Source organism: Heterocephalus glaber, unplaced genomic scaffold (genome assembly GCF_053883595.1).
Source record: "Heterocephalus glaber isolate CG9 unplaced genomic scaffold, H.glaber_assembly_v1.0 deba00001504, whole genome shotgun sequence".
Classification (NCBI taxonomy): domain Eukaryota; kingdom Metazoa; phylum Chordata; class Mammalia; order Rodentia; family Bathyergidae; genus Heterocephalus; species Heterocephalus glaber.
In genome coordinates, this window is record NW_028258324.1 from 2755400 (window position 1) to 2773167 (window position 17768).

General features: G+C 43.2%; 1 protein-coding gene across 3 annotated transcripts in view; it reads right to left on the minus strand.

Moving 5' to 3' along the window:
- The window catches only part of Ip6k2 (inositol hexakisphosphate kinase 2), a 37049-nt gene that overhangs the window by 5227 nt on the left and 14054 nt on the right, over window positions 1–17768 (minus strand). The window contains exons 2-5 of one of the 3 annotated variants that reach the window (XM_021258313.2): window positions 5095–5427; window positions 3334–3402; window positions 3020–3242; window positions 1707–1882 (exon numbers count right to left, since the gene is read on the minus strand). In XM_021258313.2, the coding sequence (XP_021113972.1) occupies window positions 1707–1882; window positions 3020–3242; window positions 3334–3402; window positions 5095–5296 (670 nt within the window). In that variant the 5' untranslated portion in view covers window positions 5297–5427. Of the gene's footprint in view, window positions 1–1706; window positions 1883–3019; window positions 3243–3333; window positions 3403–5094; window positions 5428–8613; window positions 8750–17768 lie in introns of those variants that run through there. The other 2 variants (XM_087186900.1, XM_013069851.3) reach the window with 2 other exon arrangements.

A 17768-nucleotide genomic window follows, 5' to 3' on the forward strand; every position in this document is an offset into this window, starting at 1 on the left:
AGCGCAAGGACCTGAGTTCGATCCCCAGTACCAAAAAAAAAAATTACTGTCCTTTTTTTTTGGCAGGTGGCGGGGCGGGGGGCAGACAGGGTCTCACTATGTAATTCAGGCTGCCCTTGAACTCACTATGTAACCTAGGCTGGCCTAACTCATGGCAATCCTCTTCCCTCAGCCTCCCAAGTACTGAGATTATAGGCATGCACCACCATGCCTGGCTTTTACTATCCCTTTTTGTGTGTATGTGATTTGTTTGAGACAAGGTCTTTCTTTATACAGCCCAGGCTGGCACTGAACTCACAGCAAACCTCTTGCCTCAGCCTCCTAAATGCTGGGATTATAGGTGTGCACTACAACATGCTAGGCTTTTCCAATTTTTAAGAAATAAAAATGGTATAAATGTTTAAAATATCTGTATCTTTTAAAGATACATACTAATATGCATATAGGCCCCACGTGGTGGTGCATACCTGTGATCTCAGCACTTCAGAGGCGGAGGCAGAACTGCCAGGAGCTCTAGGCCAGCCAGAACTACAAAGTGAGACCCTGCCTCAAAAAATAAATAAAAACAAAAAAGGGGCCGGGGATTTAGCTCAGTGGTTTCGCCACCTGCTGTGCAAGTGCGAGGACCCGAGTTCGATTCCCAGTACCAAAAAAAAAAGTTTATGGATGAAATGAAATATCTTAAATTTCCTTCAAAAAGTCTAGTTGGGGGCCGGGGATTTAGCTCAGTGGTTCCAGCGACTGCCTCGAAAGTGCAAGGTCCTGAGTTCGATCCCTGATACCAAAAAAAAAAAAAGGGCTGGGGATTTAGCTCAGTGGTTCTGGTGCGTGCCTTGCAGGTGGCAAGGTCCTGAGTTCAATCCCCAGTACCAAAAATAAAAAACAAAAAACCAAAAAAACCAAAAAGAGTCTAGTTGGAAAAAAATTGTTTAAAAAGGGCTAGGGGTGTAAACCCCTTGTTAAGAGTATCCGTGTAGCACACATGAGGCCCTGGGTTTAATCCCCAGTGCTGCACTTGTGCTTGCTGGGTGTATACAGTCATGATACAAGATTGGACACAGTGGGCCAAGTGTGAAATCTAAGTGACAAGTACTTCAGTATCTAGTGTATTTTTTGATTTTTAAAATGTTTTCCCTGATAAAAGTTAAATTCTGAGGAATTTCAACCTGTAAGATTAAAAAGACAACCGAGGCCACAAAATAAAGAGAATAGTAAGAGCGGGGATTTAGCTCAGTGGTTTCGCCGCCTGCTGCACAACTGCAAGGACCCCCGTTTGATCCCCGGTACCAAAAAAAAGGTAAGAAGGGCAAACAAATTAAGGGAACCTGGTGCTTCCTTGTGTAAAGCACAGGAGCCTGCTTTCCCACCTCTCAGCCCTTGCAGGTGAGCACTGTGAGGAACTTTCTCTGCAAACAGAGACCAGCCTCTGCCATTGTCCTCCAGGTTTCCGAGGCTACAGCCCACCTAATGTAGGCCGGGCCCTTCAAGGGTACCCATCACTCCTGAAGCTCCCCAACCCCTATCCCCACCACGTGCACACCTAGGTCACCCTCTAGCTGAAGGGGATGCAATATTTGCCCAGTTATAACACAGCATATCCTGCACAGCCCTAGAAGAAAACTCCACCATGGTTTAATCCAACCCCCTCAGAGCCTACTCCTGCCCTCATCCCTCCCCCATAGCAGAGGGCCATGAAGAAAGGATACTGTATTGGTTCCGATGCTTGGCATTGTCCTTCATTCTCTGTAACTGCTGCTGGTGACATTTCATGCTCCAAGGGTTATAGTGTTTAAGCTGGGAACTTATATTTCCCTTTTTTTCTACACTGTAGTATAAGACTTCAGATTTCTTTAGCCATTCAAATTCTTCTTCTAATTTATGGCTATAAAGAGATAAAAATCCAGTAAATCACAATGTCATAACAAAAATCATTGTCAAAGAGGCATTAGGAACTTTCTGGAGTGATGACAAGATGGATATTTTGATATGGCAGTGGTTACAATGTACACCTCTGCCCAAACTCATTAAACACTTCAAATGGGTATATTTTATCACACACATTGCTCAAGAAAGTTGACTAAAAAAAAAAAATGCAAGAACCTAAATCAAAAGAGCAGCCCTTGCACCCTAACTATCAAGGTGGGCAGCCTCCAATCCCCTTCCAGTTAATACCAACCCATGGTTTCTGGTACCCAGGATCCCTTGACCCTAAATGCTGGGGACTGGGAAAATCAGAATTGAAATTCCATAGGAATAAGGTTAATTTATTTAAGTCATATTATACAGATTGACTTACTTAGCAGTACTGAGGGTTGAACACAGCCTTCACATTGAGCTACATCCCCAGCCCTTCTTTCAGTTTGAGACAGGGTCTTGCTAAGTCAGTAAGTTGCCTAGGCTGGGCTTGCTCCTGCTTTAGCCTCCCAGAGCTCTGGGATTATAGATGTCCCTACCACACCCAGCTAATTTATATTTTATCCAGCTAATTTATATTTTATATCTTCACAAGCTCTACTAAGGGACAGAACTTAGAAGGTCCTGCCCCACTGATCAAGTTTCACAGATGTCCTCCACAACTGATGAGCAATCTGAGGTAAAGGGATGGTTCCATCACATCTGTAGGACAGGACAGGGCATGGCAAAGAGCAAGTGTGAGAGTAAGTGAAAATTTTCTTTTACAGCTTCCACTTCAGGTGTTTACCTAAAATGGCATGTCTTTTTTCTTCTTTTTTGAGACAAGATCTTGCTATGTAGTTCAGGCTAGCCTTTAACTCACAGTGATCCTCCTGCCTCAGCCTCTCAACTGCTCGGATCACAGGTGTATGTCACTGTGCCCAGCCTAAAATGGCATGTCTTAACCCAGAGTTTGTTAGAGATGCTGGCCAGGTTGTGTGGGATTGGTCACTGAGTGACAGGGCACCTGTAAGTTTACCAACAGTCCAGGGAACGTGGCTGTAACCAAGATCCCCAACACCTCTGCTCCCACAGAGCCAAAGTTCCCCTCTCAGTCTACACCCACCTCTTCATCTTCTCCTCTTTCCGGTGCTGGCGCACCCAGTCCTTGGGGGTTTTTTCTGTTTCTAGGATGTGATGTTTTTTATTCGTCCACCTTAGAAGCTTACTTTTTGGTTCACAGTCTGAATTGTCTACAATGTCCACAGTTCCATGGTCCCCTTTTAATGGATATGCTACTAAACACAAGTTCCTGTCTTCATCTTCTTCAAAGTGCACAGATACCACACCTGGAAAGGGGGTGAGGAGCAGACAGGACCTTTAATCCACAGGAAAATGCATTCTAAATAACATGATTGTAACATTTGTTTTTTTTCTTACCCTGTTCCTTAGTCTCTATGTTGCCAGAGGCCCCAAACTCATCTGCAAACCTAACAAATATCAAAACAGCTAGAAAAAATGACACCATACAAGACAAGCAATTAGGGAGCAAACACGGCCAAGTCTTCCTCTCTAATTAACTCAACAAGGCAAGAGCCAAAGAATTACAAGACACATTTTTCCATCATTGAAAATGTTTATTAATTTTTATGTAATTCTTCTAATCCTAAGAGAAATGCAAACACATTGCTCTTTATGTCCTATGAGAATTGTGAATGACCGAAACAGAAACTCCGGCGGCCTGAAGGCTGGCTTTAAAGCACAGCCAGAGTAAGACTGGGTAAGCAAAGCAAAATAAAGAGGCAAACAAAACAACCACACAGCACAACAGACATCCTAGCAAAGGCTTCCTGTAGTGTGCCCACATGAGTTAGTGTCCCAAGCTTTTTATCTTTCTTGTTTATGCTTTTATTGATCTTTGCAGTTTTGAGTCACAAAAGAACAAAATGAACACAGGCAGATAAGGTTGGGCAGGGAGCACAGACACAGGCTGGCCTTGAAAGCAGCTCTCCCGCTTGAGTCTCTAGGACCTGCCATGTGTGATTATACAGTCTTTGAGGAGGGGCTGTCAGGTGGGAACATTTCAGCAGGTGCCGATGAGCGCCTTACAACCAATTGGCTGAACACCTTTCCTGCCAGGCCTCTCTGCCCCAGGATCACTCACTCTCCTCAGTCCTTCTGCCCACCCGCCGCTTGCTCGCTTGCTGCAGGGGAATGCGTGCTCAGAGAGACGATACTTCTGAGGTGGCCCCAGCTCTGGGTGCAGAGAAGCCGGGGTGGGGAGCTCAGGGGACCACACTTCCCTGTGGCCATTGGGGAAAGGACCAGGGTAAAAAAGGGGGCAGGGGTGGCCAGCTAACAAGGGAACTTTGGCTTTGTCCTGGAAAAAAACAACAGAGAAGGACCAGGTGAGGGCTCCCAACTCCTCCTCCCCCACCACAACACACATGCATTTCAGCGTACAGATCGGCTCCCAGTACATTGTCTTTAAAAAATGCTTCAATAGTCCCAGAAGAACCTAAGTTGTTCTAGAGTCTTTTGTATAACCAGTAATACACATTTAAAATTAATTTCTTTAGTATGTTCTCCACTGATTTATAAAAGATACCCTCTCCCCATGAAAGACTGGACCATGTTGGTGGCTACTGATGTCCCCCAAAAAATGCATTATAAAAAGAAAAAGTCACCATATGTGAATCAAAGGGTTGAGTTCACAGAGAAATTTTGGGGACATTCTGTAATAGCTAAGGCCTGTGGCTAATCAGCACAGTCCTCCCACTCCTGCATTCCATCTGACTCAATCTTGCTCCCAGCCTATCTAATCAACTGGGCTTCTGGTTTCCTGGAGGTCAAAAAGCAGGCAGCAAGAATTCTGGGTAAAATCCTCCCCGTTTTTCCCCAGTTTTCAGCCCATGGGGGACTATGGATTACTGTGATCAAGAGACACCTAACATAAAACACAACTATACTTCCACCAAAAATAAACTCAAAACAAATCCACAAAGCAAAACAGAATTGAGCAATCTTACCAGGACTTGCAAACTGAGGGTGTGAGGTGCTGGGCTGAGGGCCAAGAGGAGGAGGAGGGAAAACAGTGCGTGGAAGGGGCGAGGGTTCCCAGGATGGTTGCCAGGGCCTTCCATGGCCACAACCACTCACAGCTCACCAGACTGGTGACCCCTCTAGGAGTTGGGGGCTCACCTTTGTACTGGGGAGTGAATTTTCGCATCTCAGCTGGCAGAGTCTCGTAAAACTGATGTTCCCTTGGGACCAGGGGCTTGCAAAGGGTTGTCTCGTTCAAACGGAGAACGCACGAATGCCCCCCAACTTGGTGGACAAAGGGCTCCAGCAGGATGCCCTTGGTGCGGGGCTCCACGTCCATAGCCCTGAAGGCTGGGCTCATCCTCTGCACACAGGAGGCAGAGAGAAGGGGGAGGCAGCGGGGTCCAGTGGCCAGCGCGTCCTCCGTCTGTTCGTCTGTTTGTCTGTGTGTCCGTGTTGTCTCCACTCTTCAGCTTGTTGGGCCAGGTCACTCTACCAGAAGCAAACAAAATGAGGACATGTGGGTTGGAAGAAGCCTGGGAACAAAATGCTGAGCTGCACAGCCACTGGCCCTTCCCCTCCAGGAGAAAGACAACAGCTACAGCTCTTGTAGGGCTCCACCCACACTGCCCACAACAGCCCCACCTCTTCCAGAAGACAAAGAGCCTTCCAGGGGGTAGGCCAGGAAGGGAGGATTCTGACAGGCAGAAACTGGGCTCCAGGGGCTCCTAAACAGCCAGGGCCCTCACCACTGCACTGCAAAAGCACAAATTCACAAGGGGGTGAAAATGACAATTTCCAAATATTCACATTAAATCTTACCAATTAGTAACTCTGTCAAGCCTAAGGTGAATGGTGCCCAACTCTCTTCACTAATTATGTTTTTATAAAATGTGTTTAAATAGAGGAAAAATCACTGTATGCATCATCTATGAAGATTTACGCACCCAAGGTATCCACACACCACCTCTGCCCACGGCCAAAGACAAGCTCCATTAATCTTATTAGCAATGAAGCTTGAGCTTAGCTTTAATGATTAACATCTGTATCAGGCAAGGCTGGCTAACTCCATTTAAAAAGATATGTAGTGTTCTAGGTCACAGACTATTTTTATCTACTCTACCCTATTCGCCAAACAAAAGTTGTGCTTTGGGGACAATCAAGGTTCTTATCCAGCACAGATGGAGGGCTCCAGATCTCAGTATGCATCCACAGCCACACAACTGGATGTCAGGAAAGCATACCTCTCTGTACGTGCCTTGTCAACTGTTTTAGGGAATGTCAAGCTAGTTCTGTTTTCTGTCTATAATTCACAGACATGCAGTCTCTACTATTACACTGCTTATAGGGCTTGAACTACAGTATCTTGTGGTACAGGGGTCTTACTGGGAGATTCCATGACTCCAAGGACCTGCAATGTACCAGGCTCATTACAGGAACTTCTTGGTCTTATTCTAACCTTCTATAAAATAGACACTACTATTCCTGCTGAAAACAATGAAATTGACTAGGGGAGGTTAGGAAAGATATCCAGGGCCATAGCCAGTAAGCCACAGCTCCCAAGTGAGCCCGACAGACTGTTAGATGCCCCATTCAAATGCCTGTAGGGCCCATGGTACTTCTGCCATGGTACAGCTTTCCCATTATACATATACAACATTCAGCTTGTCCCAATGCAAGTCTTTTCACCACAAATTTATATTTTCTATAGTAGCCTCTTTAAAATGAGTTTAAGATGGTGGTAATCTCTTCCTTTCAGAGAGAAACTGTAGGTCCCAACTGGACTCGAGGACTAAGAATCAATAAGATTTCCTATATGCAAGGGCCGGGGATTTAGCTTAGTGGTCCTGCCACCTGTCTCACAAGCACAAGGTCCCGAGTTCGATCCCTGGTACCAAAAAAAAAAAAAAAAAAAAGATTTCCTATACACAAAGAACAGAGACACAAAGGTCCTGATTTCTAACCTGACACCAGAGAAGTCCTCGGAAAGGCATGTACTGAGTTCCAAGCCATACAGGCAATGGGACCAGACCAATGAGCACATTCTAGCGATTCCAGACTCTCTCCAGAAGATGGAGCTCTGAGATGCCTGACCACAGAGGTCCTTTCTGTAGTTTTATATAGACAGGTTCACACTAGTCTACAGAAGACCCCCACCACCCTGGAGACCCAAACCCAGGGCCTTGTACATGTCCGGCAAGTGCTCTATCACTGAGCAACAACCCCAGCCCACAAAAAGCCCTCCTGATAAACAATACCAAAGGAACACTACTGACTCATGGTCAGTCTGCCTGTAACAAAACCTGAAGCAGATACTATAATTATTAAACTGTGAAGCCAAGTGTGGTGGCACATGCCTGTAGTCCCAGCACTCAGGAGGCTGAAGCAGAAGGATCACCTGAACTTCAAGGCCAGTCTTGGCTACACAGTAAGTTCAAGACTAGCCCGAACTACATACCAAGACCCTGTCTCAAATATCACTATGTGGGCCAGGGATTTAGCTCAGTGGTTTCACCGCCTGCTGCGTAAGTGCAAGGACCCAAGTTGGATCCCCAGTACCAAAAAAAAAAAAAAAAAAAAATCACTATGTGCACTTGCCACCCTCCCCACTGCACCCAACTCTGTCTTCTGTCAGTCCACAAGACTGCTCCTGATCTTCATTTTGGATACAGAGTAGGAAAAGTAAGACCCTTTTTGCCTGACCAAGTCTCATGACAAAGGAAACTCCCAAAACTGAGGCAGAGAGAGAGGAGACAATGGATTAGCCTGCAGCAGCAGTGAGGTGAGGCCTGATTCTCTGTCACTCAACTGCTTGGAGAACAATTCCAAGTCCCTGGTCCCTCCCTCTGGGTTCTAGTTCTCTGGTCTGTAAAATGGAGACGAGAGGCTTGGAGTCCATCTCTATAGTTTGTAATCTAACTAGTGAGTGGTAACCAGCAGTGTTTTTTTGGTTTTGGTTTTAAATAAAATAGTATAAAACAAAATATCAAAGCATTCTATGTGATGAAGTCCTGTTTTGCAATTCTTTTGTTTCAATTATACTTAACCTCTTAATATAAACTTGTTTGCCTTCACTGTGCAATATACTTAAATTTGGAAGGTCAATGAAGTAGAGCTTCTGTTCTAAGGTCCCTCATAGACCTTATCCCTGTAAGAAAATGAAAGATCAGCTTCCCAAAGCATTAACAGAAGCAGATCAGCTCCGTCCCTAGGCACCTCAGACAGGCCAGAAAATAAAGTAATCCAAAGCAGTGAAATTACATATCCCCTCTCCCACCCCTTCCCTCTCTGTCTCCCTCTCCTACTCTCCCCCCCTTTCTCCCCCACTCCTGGGAATTGAACTTAAGACCTCAAAATTCATTCTCATTCATTCTTGTAACAAAGGGCAAGGGGGCAGGCTGCATGAAGAGGGATGAAGACTACCCAAGCAGGCTAGTTGAAAGCAAAGAGGTATAGACTTTATTCACCTGGGCAGAGGTGGACTGACCACAAGCAAGCACCGAACAAAGAAAAGGCAGGAAGCTTTACAGGGCATTGGAAGAGAGGTTTGGCACGTCTGTCACATACAGGGGTCAGAGCAAATATTGGTGGTCAGGGTCCATGCAGCAATCAAGGCAGATGTATGGATATATTCCAGTGACTTGACATTGAAAAGATGCTGTACTCTGTAGTTGTTACCTCTTTGTTGGGAACATCCCATCCTGTGTTCTATGTTTTATCTGTTCAGAGATAGCTGAGGACACTGCTTCAGCTGCCTGTTTTGTTGTGGTTTTTTGCATCCTGACAAACTGTATCTTGGAATTAAAGAGCATAGTCATTAACCATTTCATAACCAAGTCAAGCCTGATAATCCCCCCCCTCCCATTTTCTACTGGGAACTGAACCTAAAACCTCAAACTCTATGCAAGAACCAGCCCCCCAACCCATTTTAAAATTTTTATTTTAGAACAGGGTCTTCCTAAATTTCCTGGGATTACCTTGAGCTTTTCATTCTTCTGCCTCAGCCTCCTTAGGGGTTGGGCCTATAGGTGAGCCACCATACCCAGCTTAGGTATCTCCTTAATGTACGGACTAGGGAGGGGGGGAATAACTGCTAAATACTGTCTTCAGATTTAGCATCTATTCTGGCTTTCCACGTTGCCTCACAGTTGTCCATGAGAACAGGTAAGGAACACAAAACATGATTCATCCCCAAGATCTACCAACAACTGGCATAAGGATCTGCTAGAAACAATGACTTAATATTCTTAACTTTTTAACCATTGCGAATAAAATAGTTATGACTCATGAAAGCCTCTGGGCCTTACCTCACTCATCCAGAATTTAATGAGGTTACAAATGGGATCCACTGAGGCCACTCTGCCTCAAGAAAAGCTCCAGGGTCAAACAGTCATGGGATGTAAGAGGTATTGTAGAAAAACAACCCTCACCACTCAAACTTCCTCCCCAAGGGCTGCACAGCATCTGGTCGGCATACATGCTTACAACCATAAAACTACACCATCACTGGTGGTCAGTTGCTGAAATTCTCACCCACTGCAGGCAGGAATGCGTAAGGGCACAGACACTAGGACCGTAGGGCAGAAGATTGTTATGGCTGGGAATGGCTACTTGGGAGGCTAAAGTTGGTGTACTGCTTGAGCCCAACAGTTTGAGTCCAGCCTGGGCCCTAAGACCCTGGCTAAAACACACACATACAATGAAAGCTGGGGATGTAGCTCAGTGGTAGAGCACTTGCTTAGCATGCACAAAGCTCTGAGTTCAACCTCCATCACCACAAATATTGATAGCAGCACAATTCACAATAGCAAAAAGGTGGAAACAACCCAAATGTCCATCAAATAGCTTAATGGATAAACAAATTATGGTATATCCACACAACAGAATATTATGTAGGAATAAAAAGGAATGTAACAAAAGCATTATAGTGAAAAAAACATATCATAAAAGATTCTATGCTGTGCTTCCATTTACTAAAATTCTAGAAAACTGGCAAAACTATATAATGGCATACTGGGCATGGTGGCATATGCCTGTAATCCCAGCAATTGGGAGGAGGCTGAGGCAGGAGGATTGCAGCAAGTCCAAGGCCAGTCTGGGCTACACAGTGTGTTTAAGGCCAGCCTGAACTACACACCGAGACCCTGTCTTAAAAAGGAAAAAAAAGGGCCGGGGATTTAGCTCAGTGGTTTCGCCACCTGTTGCTCAAGCGCAAGGACCCAAGTTCGATCCCCAGTAACAAAAAAAAAGAAAAGAAAAGAATATATATATAAGCAGAAAAGCAGATAAGTGGTTGCCAAAAGGGCCAAAGTTGGAGAACAGGACTGATGGCCAAAAGGCCAGAGAACTTTTAGGGGAGATAAAAATGTTCCATGTTGTAACTGGGACAATGATTACACAACTGTAACTTTGCCAAAATACATCAAATTACAGACTTAGAATTAAATAAATCTCACTACGTATTATATTTCAATAAAGGGATTAATTTTTCTAATACATTTTTTAATTCACAAATTTTTTCTTCTTTTGAGAGAGGGCCTCACTATTTATTTCAGGCTGGTCTTGAACCCAGACTGGCCTTAAACTCCAGACAATCCTCCTGCCTCAGCCTCCCAAGTGCTGGAATGCAAGTGAGCACCACTATGCCCAGCTAGAATTTACAAAAAAATTTTAAGTACATATTATTTTGATAATCAGAGGTTATATTAAAAAGATAATATTTACTGATAAGTAGCTTCTCACATGGAATGCATTGGCTGAAGGTTCTTTCTCATCCATTATACCTGGGCTCCTTTGCCTCACTGTGTCTCTGGCACAGTAAGCATCTTTGTCACTCCTGCCAAAGTCTTCCTGCGCTGCTGTCTTCTTCTTACAGTGAAGATACCCACTGACTGTAAGGACTTCAAAGATAGCCATGTTTTCCATCGTAAATCCATGACACCCAAGTGCTTTACAATAACAACATATCCTAAGACCATCTGCTTCCTTTCAAAGCCTGATTTTTATGACGATCTCAACACTAGCAGTTTTCTACCAGTTTATAGTTATACTCTCTTCAACTCTTGTGAAGCCAAAGCAAAAGCTTTCTTCAATCACAAGGAACAGAACCAAAATACAAAGGTCCAATAGGTCTTTCCTTCAGAGACCCATAAGAAAAGAAAAACTACATAAAATCTGCCCCAGTTATACTGATTCCTTTTGTTACTTGTCAGATATGCCTGACAAATATCTACTCAGAGCCTTGATACTTGTTATTCCCTTTGTTTCCTATCTTCCCAGATATCCTCCCTTTGGCTCACTCTCAACTTCCTGCAACTCCACATAAACATCACCTCTTTTGTTTTCAGTCTTCACTATCACATCTAAATGTCACCTTCTTAATTTTTTTTTGTTTTGTTTTTGAGACAAGGTCTCACTAGGTAGATCAGGCTGGCGTTGAACTCACTAAGTAGCCCAGGCTGGCCTCAAACTTGTGGTGATCCTCCTGCCTCAGCCTCTCGAGTGCTGGGATTATAGGCATGTGCCACCACACTGGCTCTTTTTTAATTTTGTAGATAGGTTCTTGTTATGTTACCCAGACTAGCTTTTGAACTCCTGAGCTCAAGTGATCCTCCTGCTTTAACTTCTCAAGTAGCTGGGACCACCCCAAAGACATGATAGCCTCTTTCTTGAGAGCTTCTTAACTCACTTTATCTAAAAGCGTCACTTTCCCAACTCCTTGATGTACCCCTGCATAAATTTCTCCTTATATTTATCCTCACTTAACATACACATATTAATTTTCTTGTCTCTTCCCACCCCACCTCCACTTACAAATTCCACAAAGAGATTTTGACTCCTGCGCTCAGTTCACAGAGCAGACACTCCCCAGAACATGCTGCAATCACTACTACATCCTAAGCACCCACCACAGCAGATCCACCAACTGTACAGTGAGTACTGTTACAATGAGGCACACCGCACACTTTGCAAACTGTATTCCAAGCACTGATTAGTGTTTATTTTGCAATACTACCACCTTCTCATGGCTCCATTTATTTAGGAGTATAAATGAAGGACCTAAATATTCATCTGGAACCCAGTGTGGAAACACACCATGTAAACAAAACTGAAGCTCTTAATGTGGCGACAACCAATCTTTCAGAAGTTCTCTCTCTTTTAAAAGTTCAGGTGAAAGTTAAGACAGGACAACAGAGCAAGGGACACTCCCAACACAGTGACAAAAATCATCACTGAACAAAGAATCAATCACAAAAGTGCTATTTTCTCCTTCATTTGAATTTGGTACTGTTCACAGGACCAATAAGAAAATGTTTTTCAATTCTTTATTTGTATGTGGACACAACCAATCAAAAAACACTATTTTTGATCTTTCATTTACATGTAACAGGAAGCCAAAGGAGTTTTGTTTTTGTTTTTTTGAGACAGGTTCTCACTATGTAGTTCAGGCTGAACTTGAACTCACTATGCAGTCCAGACTGGCCTCAAACTGGTGGTGATCCTCCTGCCTCCGCCTCCCAAGTGCTGGGATTACAGGTGTGCGCCACCATGTCCAGAGCCAAGTTTTTGATAGGACAGTTTAATACATGGCTCAACACCAAGTGAGTGAGTGATAGAATGATTATCTCAATGCCTTATTTGTATGAAAGAGAGGTAACCCAGGAATTTTGGCTATAAAACACCTCTTTCTCTTATCCTCTACCAGTTGTGAGCCTTTTCACCAGCCCACTCTCTGCAGAACACACTTCTTTTCTTTCCTGCTTTCAATAAACACCTTTGCTGCCTTTTCTGTGTGTCTTGTCCAATTCTTTGTTCAGGACACCAAGAACCTGGAAAGAACCCCCACGGGGCTGTCCCTCCAGCAACAAGATGACTACTTATTAAAGAATAAAATTAAAATGTGGCTATGAGATGATTTAAATCCTATCATAGTTTAAAACAAACACATTAGGTGGGCATGGTGATGTAGACTTATAATCCCAGCTATTTAAGGAGCTGAGGCAGGAGGATTCCAAGTTCAAGACAATGTAGTGAGACCCTGCCTCAAAATGAAGAATAAACGTGGCTGGGGAAGTAGGGCAGTGGTAGAACATTTGCCCAGCATGTACAAGCCCCTGGGTTTAATCCTTAGTACCACCAAAATAACAACAAAAACATTAACTAGTATTCAGAAATTCTGTGTTGATACAGAGGTCACATTCCAAAGACTCAAGGCTTTCAAGTTGCTAAAATGTCACTGAAAAGCTGCGCATGGTGGCACAAGCCTGTAATCCCAGCACTTGGGAGACTGAGGCAGAAAGACTTCGAGATCCAGGCCAGCCTGCACTATGCTGAAACACCTTATCTCAAAAAAAAAAAAAAAAAAGTCACTGAAAGAGAATTCTCTCCATCTTTTTCAGGCAAAGCAAAGAAAGGCCCTGAGTTGGTCTTGAGTAATGGTGGCAAGGCTATGGCACATATGCTGCAGTGGGCACGCAGAGCCCTCTCTGTTGGCATGTAAGCCACATCGTCCCAGCAGCCCAGCATTAAGTAACAGGTTTGTTTTTTTTTTTTTCCTAAACTAAAACTTCAGTATTTGGGTTTAATTGCAGTGTTGGCACTTTGTGATAAGTAAGTGGATTTCAGGTTGAACTTGGCACTCCGTCTTTAAAGGGTTCACCATCACTGACATAGAGAAAGCCTCTTCAGCAGGGCTCTCTCAGGCCAGCTTTAAACAAGGTGGCTCAGCAAGATGATGCTGAAGGACTTTTCAGCAAAATAAGGCCAGGAAGGAAAGCCATCAATGTCTGACTCTGAGAGGATATCTTGGCAGAACACCACACTGACCACCCTGGGTACATAGCATCAAACTACCACTGACACAGTAAAACAGAAAAACCAAGTTCACTGCTCCATAAAAATCAAAGCGTAGGCTGGAGATTTAGCTCAGTGGTTTCACTGCCTGCTGCACAAGCGCAAGGACCCAAGTTCGATCCCCAGTACCAAAAAAAAAAAATTAAAACAAATGGTCGGTTTTATGTTATGTATATTTTATCACACACAAAAACTAAGAGAAAGTACCAACTAGCCACAGGGGACATAGCTGGCTGTCCTCTTCCAAGGCCCTGTAACAACTACATAAAAAATCTTAAATACCTTGAAGTCCCACTGCTCCTGTGTGAAGAATCTTAACATGGGTTTCCCAAATAAGACAACAATATAAAAGTTTACACAATGTGAGTTCTGAAGCTGAAAAAATCTTTTCCAAGCTGTCAATAATAAAAAGTAGGGCCAGGGATTTAGCTCAGTGGTGTTTTCACCTGCCTTGAAAGCACAGGTTTCCAAGTTCGATCCACGGTACAAAATAAATAAATAAATAAATAAAATAATAATAAAAAGTAGATAGTATCAACCACCCTAGGGAAGTGGCTGCATAACACTTCTGTATTCTCTATAGAAAATTCTAAGCTGGGCATGGTGGCACATGGCTGTAACCCTAGCACTCAGGAAGCTGAGGCCGGAGGATCGCCCTGAGTTTGAGACTAGTCTGGGATCTACAGTGAGTTCAAAGACAATCTGAACTCTATAGCAAGACCCTGTTTCAAAAACAAAAGTTCTAGGGCTAGGGATTTAGCTCAGTGGTTTCGCCGCCTGCCTCGCAAGCAAAAGGACCCGAGTTGGATCCCCGGTACCAAAAAAAAAAAAAATGTAATTGGGGATGGTGATTTAGCTCAGTGACGCCACACCTGCCTCGCAAGCACAAGGTCCTGAATTCAATTCCCAGTACTGCAAAAAAAAAAAAAAAAAGTATAACTGCTTGATAAAATATATAACTTTCTGTGATTTCTTTTTCCAATCTAAATTACTTTCCCTTTCTTGTGTAATTTTGTTTACATAATCTGAAACTTTGTTGAAACATGGCACCTACAATTGTTATATATTTACATAAGTTATATTAATTTCAGGTACCACAAAACTATCCCTGTACTAAGAGGTGAAATCATTATTCCCAGACAGCTGTGGTGTATATTGCCTGTAAATCCCAGCACAATGAGAGGCTGAGGAAGGAGGATCATAAATTCAAGCTCAGCCTGGACAATTTACCTCCTTAGCGAGGCCCTGTCTCAAAATAAAAATTAAAAATGGCTGGGGAATGTTAGTGAGAAGGCCCTGAGTTCAATCCCAAATACAGTACTGAGGAGAAAATAATAATAATAATAATAATAAACCATTACTTTTTATTTTTCTGAATGTTTTGAACATTTTGTTTGGTTTGTGATACTGTCTCCCTACAGAGTTCAGGCTGGCCTTAAACTCACTATGTACCACAGGATGGCCTCAAATTCACAGCAATACTCCTGCCTCAGCCTCCTAAGTGCTAGGATTACAGGAGTGCGCCACCTCACCTGGCTCGAAATCCTTGAAATATTCTCAAACTATAGGCATGTTACTTTTTTTTTTGAGAGAGGTTACTTTTACAATTGGGAAATAAAAATAATTAGGATGAGGAGGAGTCACACAACTGAAATAAGGCCAGGTATAGTGGAGCACACCTATAATCCAAATGTTCTGGGAAGCTGAGGTAGGATGGCAAGATTGAAGCCAGCCTGGGCAACTCACAAGACTTGGTGAGATCTTATTTCAAAATAAAATATTTTTTAAAAGCTGGGGAAGTGGCTCAGTATGAGGGCCCTGGGTTCAATCCCAAATATACTGAGTAAATAAATAAGACTATAGGAAAAGACAGATGAAGATTTTGAATCCTCCACAAGTAAACACTGCTGCTGCCTACCCTGTGTGCTAAGAGCTTCACTGCATGATGGAATAGATGACACTGGTAGATGGTCCACATGCACATAAGTGAGGATAACAACTCAAAACAATCTCCCAATGTGTGCACAAGGATAGGAAGGTCAGAGGAAGAAGAGATCAATTCCTCACTAACAACCAATATAAACATGCCAAAAGTGAGATCCCATTTACCTAGCACTCCTTGAAACTCTTCCAAGTAGACATTATAATTGTGCTCATATGAGTGCACTGAGGCACTTTATCATCTAGGCCTCACCACAGAAAAACAACAGGTAGCTGAGGTAGAAGAATCATGGCTAAGAATGCTGGAATCACAGTTTTAACCTTAAAGAAGCTACAGCTCAGCTGGCTATGACAGTCAATCCTATGCTGCAGCAGCCGACAAAGACACCAAACCAGCAGCACAAGCAAGACAAGGCACAAAAGCCTTGCATCAACCTAACTCTTAGGCGTCAACACTAGGTGCTCATTTTTGCTCTCAACAACATTTGATTCTAGTTTTTTAAAAACTGTAAGTGGGCTGGGGATTTAGTTCAGTGGTGCCGCCACCTGCCTCCAAGCAGCAAGGTCCCCAGTTCGATCCCCGGTACCAAAAAAATAAAAAATAAAAACTGCAAGTTGTAACTGGAACTATTTCATGACAGCCATACAACAATGCAGATCCTTCCCCAAAGCCAACAGACAAATAAAAGAGCAAACATCCAAAACTCTGGACAAACTTTTCTACAAGGGTCATAGTAGCCTCTTAGATGCTATTCTCTCTAGAATCACCAGCATTATTGCAATGCTCCAGCTCTTTTCACCATCAGACCAGATTTCTGGAATAGCAGACCAGAAGGCCCTAAGATCAAGAGGAACAGAAGGAGATTTTAATCTATGTAGAAACACTAAGTTAATCAGAATAGCTGGCTAGTATTACAGAATTTTAACAATTTAAAAACTTCTGTTATATACAACTTAAAAAAATAAATTTAGGCCTGGCACAGTGTTACTTGCCTGTAACCACTGCACTCTGGAAGGCCGAGGCAGAAGGATTTCAAGTTCGTGCCCAGCCTGGGCAATTTAGCCAGACCCTATCCAAAATTTCACAATTTTTTTAAAAAGGGCTGGGGATATAGCACAGTGCAATGGCCCTGGGTCCAATCCCCAAAACTACAAAAAAAAAAAAATTAAAATTGAGAGTTTTCCTTTTTTTTGGTACCAGGGATCGAACTCAGCACCCTGTGCTTAAGAGGCAGGCATGGTGCCACTGAGCTAAATCCCTGGCCCTAAAATTAAGACTTAAGTAAAAAATAAGATTCCTGGCCTCCAGAACCATGGCAACATAAATATTGTTGTGTGCTCCCCCCTAATTATTCAAATCAAAACCAAAACAAAACAAAAAACACCCACAAAATCTTCCACCAAAACTACAGTTACCCATTACATCAAGTAAATCTAAATTACTGGGTTTTTTTGTTTTGTTTTGTTCTGTTTTTTGGGTTTTTTTTGGAGTTCGGGGATCGAACTCCAGTCTTTGTGCTTGTGAGGCAAGCAGCAGAAACACTGAGCTAAATCACCGGCCCAGTAAATCTAAATTATTGTTTGTGAGGTGTTGTTATGCCCCCTTCATCAGAACATTAGTTAGATTTGTAAGAATTAAGATAAATCTAGCAGTACAAAGAAAGCTTCGTGAACTCTCCAGGACAGAAAGCAGGCAGAAGAGACACCAGTGATTCTAGTCCACAGGGGCTTCAACACTCACAGGGATTCAAGAAAAAAGCCTGAAATTTCTCAATCCATAACATGATGAAACAATTCTGATCACTTCACAGAAAGACCAGGAAAAGAAAGAACACAGGTGGAGAACACAGATGAAGAAGCCTCCAGCACAATGAGAGTCCCAGCACAGGGAGGGTTTCGTGAATGGTAGCTCCAACTGTTACCATCTTTATTTTCTGTGAGCAGGTTCCTATAGGTGCTCACACCACTTCAGCAACATCTACATTTTACAAGGATTTAAAATCAAGGCAGGACGTTTTCTGTGGTAACTCACTTGTTTT